A 10,546-nucleotide genomic window follows, 5' to 3' on the forward strand; every position below is an offset into this window, starting at 1 on the left:
GGGGGGGGGGGGGGGGGGGTTAATCCTGCTTTGGAGGCTTTATTTACCAAGAGGCAAAGCAGGCAACAAATAACAACAACAAGCCATTAAAAAGAAATTATTAAGAAGTTTTTCTACATTTTAGTTTTTTATAAATAAACTTTATTGTTCATTTGAACTGTTTACATGTATAAAACGCACTTCAATTGTTCAATAAGTTGTTGTTTTAAACAAACTATCATCTGTTTCTGTATTTTTTCTGTATTTTTGTGATGGATTATTGACTTTTGGAGCGTCCTGGGGGGGTTTGTATGAAACCCCCCAAAAATGTAGCCACGCCCCTGCAGGAAGGACCCTCCAAACATCCGACCGACCTTTCAGAAACATAAAATGAGCTTCATCTGAGCAGAGAAGCAGGACGTCTGCTGGTCGGTACCTTCGGGACGGCGTCGGGCTGAAGCTCCTGGGGGTGGAGCAGGAGGGCATGGTGGGGCACTTCTTCAGGGGGGAGGTCACCATGGGCGGCCGGGGGGGCAGGGCTAAGGACACGGGTCTGGCTGTGGACACACAGGAAGTCTGGGGTCACCATGGCGACAGGGAAACCTCGTTTTCATGAATGGGGGGGACATTTAAAAGGACTAACACAAGAGTAATTATTATTAAAATTTCAAAATAAGAGCTTAAAAAATTAAAAATATATAGTTTTAAAACATTTTTTTACACAAAATCTGAATAAATATCCACTAAAACTTTTGTTTGCATCTTAAACTCAACTATTCTTCTCATTAAAGACATCTTATTTTGAAGGAAGAGGTTGGTTTTGCCGACCTCGGAGCCCCGCCGCCCTCCGGCCTGCAGCCTGCTGCTCCTCAGAGATGCTCAGCCTCTTCAGCACGTCGGCCAGAGCCATCTTCAGCAGCTGGATCTCGTCCTCCTGCATCTGCATCCTCTGCTCCAGGTAGGTGAGGCGGTCGGCCACGTCCAGGCCGCTGGCGGCGGAGCTGCGGTCGTCTGGAGGGAGGGGGGGGAGAGAAAGCGTTTGGGTCAGAGGGTGAGCCCTCCAAACGTCTCCCGTCGTCTCCCTGAACAAAAGGCCCCGGCGGAGGCCGTTACCATGGAAACCGCTGGATGCTGAGGAGACCCCGGAGTTCCTGTCCTCCGTCTTCCTCCTCTTCTTCTTCTTCTCCTCTCGGGAGCACACCCCCCCCCGGACTCCGCTCAGATACCCCGGCTCCCCCTCCATCCTCCTCCTCGGCTGGTCTGTCCCGGTCTGGGACGGGGAGGGACGGGGCCGTTCACGGAGCTTAGATGTGGGGGAGGGGTCGCTTCAGAACCATTTTAGCCTGAATTGTTTCTGCAGAGTTAATCCCACAGATTGAGCCCCTTTGGCTCCGCCCCCCCTCACATAATCTGAATTAAAGAGGAGGAAACAGCAATCACAACTATAGCAGCTCGGTGCTAAAATACAGATATTTGATTAAAAAATTGATCAAAACTGCAAATAAAAACAATTTCACTTTGATTCAGAAATGTTTCCATGTAATCTGTCTGATCCCAGATTAAATCTGATTTAAAAACTGTTTTAATTCATATTTTTCATAACTGATTTTTTGCTTCAACATCACAGAATTTAATTCATTCTGAATTATTTTAAACTTTTCCTTTTGGTTTTTAAGTTTCCTTCAGATTTAGGTGAGAAATTAACCATTTTTATCATGTGACCTCATCAGAAATGATTCAAAAAAAAAATAAAAATCTTTATTAATAATCAATTTCTGTTCGTATGAGTTTAACACACATTTATGGGCTTTTGCGAATAGTTGTTTCTATCTTAAAGTGGGAAAAAAGAGACTTCAGCAAAATCTTAAAGGTTTTTAATTTAAATTTGTTCCAAAATGAAGCTGTTGAACTTTATCTTCCAAAAAAGTATTTAATAATATTATTTAATAACCAGGACGATCATTTTAGAGGATAATAAAATCATGAGTTGATTATTTAAATGACTAATGCTAACAGAAACACTTTAAAAATCTACGATGTTTCTGTGAAATGTGGATCTAAACACACATTAATACACCGTAAATGTTGTCAATGAAAGACGATAAAGCTACAATAGAAACGCTTCTTTAAAATCAGCTGATTCATTCTGCCCCTCCCCCTCCAACAAAAACGATGACATCACAGCGACCATCAAAAATGAATCTCAACAATTATTTATTTTCCCCTCATTAAACCAAAACATGCATGTTGGGGATTTCCATGGAAAGTTTTAAATTATTATGGGATGGGAATTTTTAACGGAAATTTCCTAAATTTGACTTTTTTCAGATATGAGAAAAGAAAACTTTTATTCAAGCGATTTTCTCAACATTATATCCACATAGTAACAGGTTACGTCTACAGCCTCAACCAAAACTGTGTTGACCTTTGACCCCATGAAGAGGCAGCCATCTTGAATATAAACAAATATGTTTATAATATAAAAAATGATTCTCCACCTATGAGCATCAGTCCATCACTTCCTAACTAGTCAAGGTACCTGGAAAAAAATGTTGGAATTGAAAGTTGGCTAATTTTGAACGTGGTGAGCTACTAAAAATGGCGTTCCTTTTTTGATCAAAACATTGTGAAAATTGAATACATGAATCGCTGGCTCAAGCTGAACGAAACAATATAACATATGACGCGACTATATTATGAATGTGGGCGTGGTTAACAAAACCTCTGTTGCTAAGGAAATCCAAAAAGTTACTTTTGCCGATTCTTCTAAAAATGACATCTATCTGTTCGTCACACTCAGGAGACTAAAAAATTAAATGGTTGCTATGGAGATAGTATCAACAGAAAGCCACCATTTTGAAAAAAGTGTTTTTTTAATGGGGCAGAGGGGGAGGGGGATGGTTGGCTCTATTAGGCGCTGCTTACATTTTTTTTTTTTTTTCGTAAGTGTCTTTATGTGATTGTTTTATTTGTAAGAATAATAGCACTGCTGTGCTGTTTTAGCCAAATCTATAAAAATAAAGTGGTGGGAAATAAAAACAAATTAACCAGATTTACATGTAATTCTTCCCATTTTAGTTATTTAAAAGGTTCAAACTAAATATATCAGATTTTGAAACGTATTTCACTCATGGAATTCACCTTTTATTTCATTTTAAGCACATTATTTCTTATTTTTCATGACTAATATTTGATTTTGTGTTTGTTTTCGTCAGTTTTTCTCCGCCTGTTTCTTTGTTTAGTTCATTTATCATAAAGTCATGAAGGTTTTTATGCAGAAAAGCTCAAAACTTTGAATGGAAATCGCAGGAAGTGACTTTAACTCCATCGATAGATCAGATTATCAGTTTTCACACCTGTGTGTTGGATTAAGGATTAGGAGATGACTGTCTTCAGATTATATCTGATTAAATAATCAGGTTTTATTTCTGTTCAATGAAATGGTTTTTACTGAAGTTTTGTGAAGTTAAGATAAATAAAATCATTTTTTGTTGTTGTCATAAAAGCAATAAATAAACATAAATTAAGAAAAATCCAGATTGAATCCGAAGTTTCCTCCTCCTGCATCAGTTTTTCTGTCTGCACTAATCTTCCGTCCAGAGCCGAGACTCTGATCTTCCTCCTCTGACATCATCCTCATGCCACCTCCATGTACTCCATATGGGATTGGGATTAGAATAGCACATAATCCCGGCGCGGTGAAAGAGAATTAGTGGAGCCAAAGCTCGGCCTCTGCTGCACGGATTCCTGGAGGCGTTTTGGAGCAGAAACGTCAAAGTGACGGAGAACAGAAAACGCAGCTTCAGGAAAGAGGAGAAAACACAAAAAGATGTTTGTGTTTTTAATCTGACACACAGGAGGGAGGGGCTTTTAATCTCTGCTCCCACGCCGTTTGATTGACAGAGCAGCATCTGTGCGCACTCGTGCACATGTGCACACTTTCAGATCTGTTGTCATTTGATCCAAAGTGAAATAATAATTCAAACTCAAATCTCTCTTTCCATTTTTTTTTATTTTATTTTATAGCAAAATCTGAATTTAATATTGAACGTTTGAATGATTAAAAACACAAAATTCCAACTTTTTGGCTTTAAAGATTGCCAACAAACACGTTTGGAAGTTTATAATTTGCACAGTTTACCTATTATGATGCAAACATCTAAAAGAATCATTTTAGAACCTCCTCTTTTCATAGAGAGTTCCAAACACCTGCATGCAGGTAAAGGCCCCCCCCCCTCAGAGGATTCCTCACCCGTCATGAAGTCGGCGTCCGGCGCCAGCAGCGAGTCGCTGTTGAAGCTCTCCTTGGGCGAGGGTCTCTCCAGGAAGCTGTGGGCCGCCTCCTCCATCCCCTGGTCCACCTGCTCCTCCATGAGGGCCTCGGCCTCCTCCATGACTCTGACAGGAGGAAGAGCTGTCACCTCGCCTTCATCCCCTCGCCTGAAGGCTGACGAGGGGCAGTGATGTCACCCTGAAGACAGATTATGGATCCGCTAAGCCATCGGAAGCTTATGGGAGCAGCCGACTCTGGAGCTGCGCCTCTTTCTTCCTTTCTGTGAGGAAAAAGTCGAGATTTCTGGAGTGGAGATGACTGAACGTGTGACGCCTGGCAGGTTCGCTGCAAGAGCGGGAACATCATCCGGCGCCAGTGGGCTCAGAAATTAGGAGGCAGAAGTTGATTAATTGTGGTCATCAGGAGGAGAATAAGGCGGATGTGAGGATGAAACCAGCTGAGAAACAACAGGTCCGAGCATTAGCATTTCTGTCTAGTTGGCACTTTGCTGGCGTGATGCTCTCTGCAGCAGATGCGTCTGTTTGCTGATCTGTCAAAGCTGCCCAGCTCCAAAGGAAGAGCAAGCATATCTTTTTTAGAGACTTTTTCACCATTTTCGTGGAGAAAAACAATGTTTTTAGTCCAATTAAAGCACCTGAGGCTTCTCTGATCAATGTTTCCACCTCATTTATTGAGGCTTCTGCTGCTGTTTTGGTTTCATGGCACACAGATCCAATCCTTTATGAACCAGAGGAACAAGAAAATCACTTTAAAAGAGGAAAAGTAATCATAAAAGAGGAACAAATGTGGTTTAGTGAATAATCTGACCAACAAAAATCACTGAAAACGGGTTTGTCTCACTGCTGCCCTCCGGTGGACACCGTGGGGAATGACAGGAAGAATTATAAAATACAGAGTCCAAACTTTTTCTTTCAAATTTATAAATATTCTCTCAACAGTACATGAAATCAATCAGGATAATATATAATTCCTTAAAATAAAATTACAAAAGCATGACAACAATCTGATCTCTACACATTTCTTCTACTTCAAAAAAATATCCAAGAGCGTTTTATTCTGCGTTTCATTTATCAAAACAGTAAGCAACGTCAGAAAAGCCACATTTCACAGGTGCTTCGTTTTGTCTAAAGGGATGGAGACGCACTCGAGCGGACCGACGTCGGCTAAAGCTACTCGTGTTTCGAAAAAAAAGTGCTGTTCCAGCCTGGTTGTCACGGTAACGGAGGATGCGAGTGAGCCCATGCAAAGCCTAAGATTCAGGGTTTTTGGCAAATATGGGAGAACAGACGTCTCATTGGGCGCTCCTCCTCGACTGATGATGCAGCTTCTGAACGTGTGGCGCCCTCTAGAGGACGAACGGATCGACGAGGGAGGAGTCTCTGACGTCGGAAACTTGGATTTTTATTCCAAAAAATGTCATAAATAACAGAAAGCCGTTTTATTCTAGATCAGTCTCTCCGCTCGACGCTTTTCTAGAAATCGATAAAAGCTGTGATGAAAAAAAGATTTTTTCACTTTATATATCATTTTCTAGCTTAAACACACTAAAAATAGAGGCTCCTGTGCTTGAATTGTTTCAGTTTTATTCATTTTTATCCCCCAATTTTTTTATTTGACTGAATTATCAATTTTCCCAAACTAAAACTGAACTTCAAACAAGGCGCCTCCAAAAATACTACGTCTAAAAATAGATTGCATATCTGAGGACATAATAAAATATTCTAAAGGGAAGCAGAAAGTAGGAGAATATATTAACTCTTATTATCATTATTGTTTAAAGTTCTTAGGAAAACAAAAGATGAATTTGGACTCGAGTTTTCAGATGGCTTTTGGGCGTGCACGCTCGAGCACAGCTAAGGGTTCAAACCCCTAAGAATCAGGATTTTACCGCGTGAAGAAACATAAACTGACGTTTATGTTTTAGAAACATCTTGACGTTCATCCTTCAGGATTTCTCACGTTTTGTTTTTCACATTTCCACTGATTTTTGACCGTCTTTGTCCGAATTAGTGAAAATTATAAGTTAAAAACTCTGCAGAAAACCGACTATTCTGATTTTTTTAGCCGTAAATAAAGCGTTTCTCTCCACAAATCTAATCTGATTATTTTTATTCCATAAATTAAGACTAAAATAAGGCGAAAGGAAGATGAGAATCTTATTTATTTATTCTGAAAATGGTCAAATAAGTAAAAAAATGTAACTTAGATTTCATACTAAAATAAATACTTTAAATTTCTGATTTTTAATTTAGGAATTTACCAAAAGATGAAATAAAAAAAACATTATGATAAGAATTTTATTCAAATGATTTACCAGAATACTGAAAGAAACAAATAAATAAGAATTATGAGCCTAAAAATCCTGATTTTCTTTTATCCATTCAGAGGTTTACCTTTTACTTCTTCTTCTGTTTTTTATTCTGACTTTTCTGAGGTTTTCTTTAAAGTTTTTCTGATTTTAAATTTTATAAATGAAAATTATGAAATATGAAATTAAAAAATGTAAAAAAAAACATTTTTTACTTTCTTTAATCCATTCAAAGATTCAACTTTGACTTATTTTCTTATTTTGATTTTTCACATTTTTTTCTGATTTTTTTTAAATAATTGATTCTTATTTAAAATTTTATAACTGAAATAAATATATCAAATTTCTAAATTTGAATCTAATAATTTACCAGAATACTGAAAAAAACACTAAAATGTGGATTTTGAATCCCAAAATTCTGATTTTCTTTCATCCACTTACAGATTAAACTTTAAATGTTCAAAATTTTATTTTGAAAATTCTGTTTTCTTTAGAATTTTCATTTATTTACTAGAATTCCTGTTTTTTAACTTTATATTGATATTAGAAATGAATACTCCAAAAGTTCTAGTTTTTCAACTAATAATGTCCCAGAATGCAGAAAAAGTCATTAAAATAAAAATAAATCATTAAATTCTTTTATCCCTTTAAATATTTACCTTTTATATCTCAAGACTTAGACTTCTCTATTTTTTATTCTGACTTCTCTTTAGAATTCCAACTTTTGATAATGTTTTTTTAATTAGAAACTTTGACTTTAATTTTCATAAATTGAAAAAATTATTTCCAAACAGAAATTACCTGAAGGCTGAATAAAACATTCAAACAAAAGAAATTCAGATTTTTTACTTCTTTTTTTTACTTCTTTTCCTCAATTTTTTCCTTTTTCTTCCGTTCTGATCTGTTTCTAATAATTCTACCTTGTACCTTTGATGCATAAAACACTCTTTGTCTCTGATAAAGTTTTCCAAACCAGGAAGTGTGTCTGGGATTCGGTTATGGCTTTTGTCTTTTCGTGTAAATTGAGCCGTTGGAAGTTTTAGATCCGATCTGGAGAAGCTGCTGCTCCGGGACGGCGTCTCCGTTTGTGCGGAACAGAAGTTCCTCTAAAGCCGCTCGCTTCGTCTGATTGCCTAAAAGTCGCCAAATAATTAAAAAAAACATTTTCTCCGGTTTCCGTAGCGCCGACGCGCCGCTCGGATAAACCAGGAGAAGGCGGAGCTCCTCCATTGTGGCTGCTCGGACAGAACCTCTGGGGGCGTGGCCAAGAGTCAGTGTTGGAGGCGCTACTGCAGGTTCTTCAGGATGCGTCCGTAGCGGAAGTCGTAGACGTGGCGGCAGAGGTACACCAGCTCCGGGTCGACGTCTGTGGGCACACAGCGGTGGGAAGGCGGAGCAAAGTCGGGACGGGACGGCACCGGGCAGGCGCCGCCACGAGGGACGCCCTCAGCACGCCGCTTCACCAAGGCACAAAATCTGAGGAGACAAAGAGGTCAGCGGCGGGCGGCACGCTCTGCCACGTTCCCCGGCAGAAAGAACGGCGTCCTCACCGGCAGTACTGGGCCAGGGGGAGGACGTAGCATCGGTCTTCTATGCAGGCCACGCTGTTCTCGTCCTGATGCCGAGAGGCGAAGATCTCGTTCTGAAAGGAGGAGTCACATGATCATGAGGAAACGGCGGCGCAGAGGGTCACGGACACCATGGCGGGCGGCGTTCGGCCTCACCTCACAGTGAGCGCGGGGATCTCGGCCTCCCTGAGTGTGCTCGGGTCTGTAGTACCAGAAGAGGCTCATCATCAGCTCTCCTGCAGAGACACACAGGTGAACAAGCTGGCCCCGCCCACCTGACCCCGCCCATCCCCCCCGGCTTCACCTGTCTTCGGGTCCTCCCACAGAGCCGATATTTTGGCCACGTACGGGAGGGACTTCTTCCTGGGCCCGGACCGCAGCAGCACCGTGTCCCGGACTCGGATGACCTCCCCGTCCCGCTCCACGCCGTCGTAACAGCGCCGCAGGGACGTCTCGTCCTCGCCCTGAGGCGGAGACATCCAGCAGGGGCTCAAACCATTTGTGTTTCTGTGTTAGCGAGGGGTCTAATTCGTCAACAACTCACCGCTATAAAGACCTCCCTCTCGGTGGGGGCGCCGACGGCCCTCCACCCGTTGGTGGTGCGCCGGCGGCCGACCTTCTTCTGTTTGTTGGCGCAGACGAGACCCGGCGCCGCCTGCTTCGCCGGAACGCGAGTGCGACCCACGGACAGGGAGCCGTTGGAGGCCTCGGCGCTCTGGGGGAAGGCTTTGGACAGCCTTAACCGGGGAGGGGGCCGGCTTCGTCCAGACAGGGGGGTCAGCAGGTGGGCTTTAGCCTGAGAGGAGGTGGGGCCGCCGGTCAGGGGGCAACTGGAGATGAGGAGGGAGGGGCTTAGACCGTCCTCGGAGGGGGGGTAACTCTCTGCAATGGTAAAGCGAGGCAGTCAGTCAATCCCCCATCATGATGTAAACAATGATGAATACATTTGAATTGATCTTTATTTAAAAAGTTGAAACAACAATTTAACAAACAAGTTTCCTTTTTAAGATTTTTACCTGCAGAAATCACCTTTTATTATTAAAGTTTATTTTTTTAAAGCTGCAACCCTCCCCCACCCTCACATTCCCCATTTGACCCTCCTCTTTGGCTGAGTAGCTGCTATGTGCCCCTCACCCTCCACCACATTAAAAAAAAATCTTTTTTCAAAAAGGCAGCTTTTATGTTGGTTTATCTCCATAGCAACCATTATATTTTTTGTTTGTCTGGGGATGATGGACAGATCTATGTAATTTTTTGCAGAATCTGCAAAAGTATTTTTTTTTATTTCCTTAGCAACCGATGTTTATGTATGTCACGCCCACATTTTTTATACCTTCATATCATATGTCATATGATTTCGCTCAGCTAGAGCCAGGGATTCATTTTTTTAACTTTTTTGAACATTTTGGGAAGAAATATGCAGGTAACAGGGGAACGCCACTTGCAAACTCGCTGCACTAACATCATTAAAAATCGACAAACTTTAAAATCAACATTTTATCCCTAGTAGCTTCCTGAGGAGTTGGGAGGTGACAGGTTGAAATCCCTAGGAGGAGCCTAAATGCCAAAAGGTCTTGCCTTTTGCCAGGCCACAGTTGCAAATAAGAAGGCTGTTCTTAATCTGTCCTGCCTGGATAAATAAAGGTTAAATTTGTAGAAGGTGTTAAAGGTGATTTTTTTTCAAGATGGTGACCTCTTTTAAGGTCAAAGGTCAATGAAACTTCACTTGTGGTTATAAGCTCCACTTAATGTCTGTGAGTTTTCTTTTGCCATAATGTGCAAAAATAGGAAAATCGCAAAATTCACACTTGGCTGCAAAATGGTTACAAGTCCTGAGGACCTCTTGTAATAATTTCAAAATTTCCTTTGAATGTTCCCAACGTGTTTTTTGGAGATTTTCACCAGGTGGTATCTGCATACGAATTTTGGCGAGATTTTGAGTCTGTAGAGAGAACTGTGTTTTCGCTCAGATGCGTCATAACAGAGAAGAATTGTGAAAACAATTGCTAGTTTTAAACCTTTTCCCCCTCCTGGGACTCACCTGTCTTGATGCTCCGCCTACATCCAGAGCATCCTGCTCCAAACGAGCACCTCCTGCTGGTGACGGGAGGCATTGCGTTACAGGCGTAGCCGGCAATGCCGCAACACGCCGAAGTCACGGGGTTGCAGCAAGGGTGGGTCAACCCCGCAGGGTGGGACACCCGCCCCCCCAGGAGCTTGGAGTCGTTCAGGTGATTAGGACACAACCTGGAGGGGGTGAAGCCGAGGGGGGGCGTGGCCAGTGTGGCTGACGGCGCCCCGGTGTGCGTTGGATGGGCAATGTGGACGTAGTAGCTGGAGTAGCAGGGGTCGGTGGTGCACAGGCAGGGGTGGTGGCTTAGGGTGAGGGCGGTGTGC

At 41.9% G+C, this 10,546-nt stretch overlaps 2 protein-coding genes across 6 annotated transcripts in view; both read right to left on the reverse strand.

Moving 5' to 3' along the window:
* The window catches only part of LOC112157991 (echinoderm microtubule-associated protein-like 1), an 8,022-nt gene extending 2,986 nt beyond the window's left edge, over positions 1 to 5,036 (reverse strand). For 3 of the 5 annotated variants that reach the window (XM_036210555.1, XM_036210554.1, XM_036210556.1), the window contains exons 1-2: positions 808 to 1,374; positions 416 to 536 (exon numbers count right to left, since the gene is read on the reverse strand). In XM_036210555.1, the coding sequence (XP_036066448.1) occupies positions 416 to 536; positions 808 to 1,222 (536 nt within the window). In that variant the 5' untranslated portion in view covers positions 1,223 to 1,374. Of the gene's footprint in view, positions 1 to 415; positions 537 to 807; positions 1,375 to 4,231 lie in introns of those variants that run through there. The other 2 variants (XM_024291139.2, XM_024291138.2) reach the window with 1 other exon arrangement.
* A 146-nt stretch (positions 5,037 to 5,182) lies between these two features.
* LOC112158180 (bromo adjacent homology domain-containing 1 protein) lies at positions 5,183 to 10,540 on the reverse strand. Its single transcript, XM_024291406.2, has 6 exons — positions 10,191 to 10,540; positions 8,694 to 9,031; positions 8,454 to 8,613; positions 8,306 to 8,385; positions 8,132 to 8,223; positions 5,183 to 8,057 (listed from the first exon to the last, which is right to left on the reverse strand). Exons 1-6 carry the CDS (start codon positions 10,261 to 10,263, stop codon positions 7,868 to 7,870), a joined length of 933 nt encoding a protein of 310 aa, XP_024147174.2. The 5' UTR covers positions 10,264 to 10,540; the 3' UTR covers positions 5,183 to 7,867.
* Between the last annotated feature and the right edge of the window lie 6 nt (positions 10,541 to 10,546).

Source organism: Oryzias melastigma, linkage group LG24 (assembly GCF_002922805.2).
Source record: "Oryzias melastigma strain HK-1 linkage group LG24, ASM292280v2, whole genome shotgun sequence".
In the NCBI taxonomy this organism is placed as follows: Eukaryota; Metazoa; Chordata; class Actinopteri; order Beloniformes; family Adrianichthyidae; genus Oryzias; species Oryzias melastigma.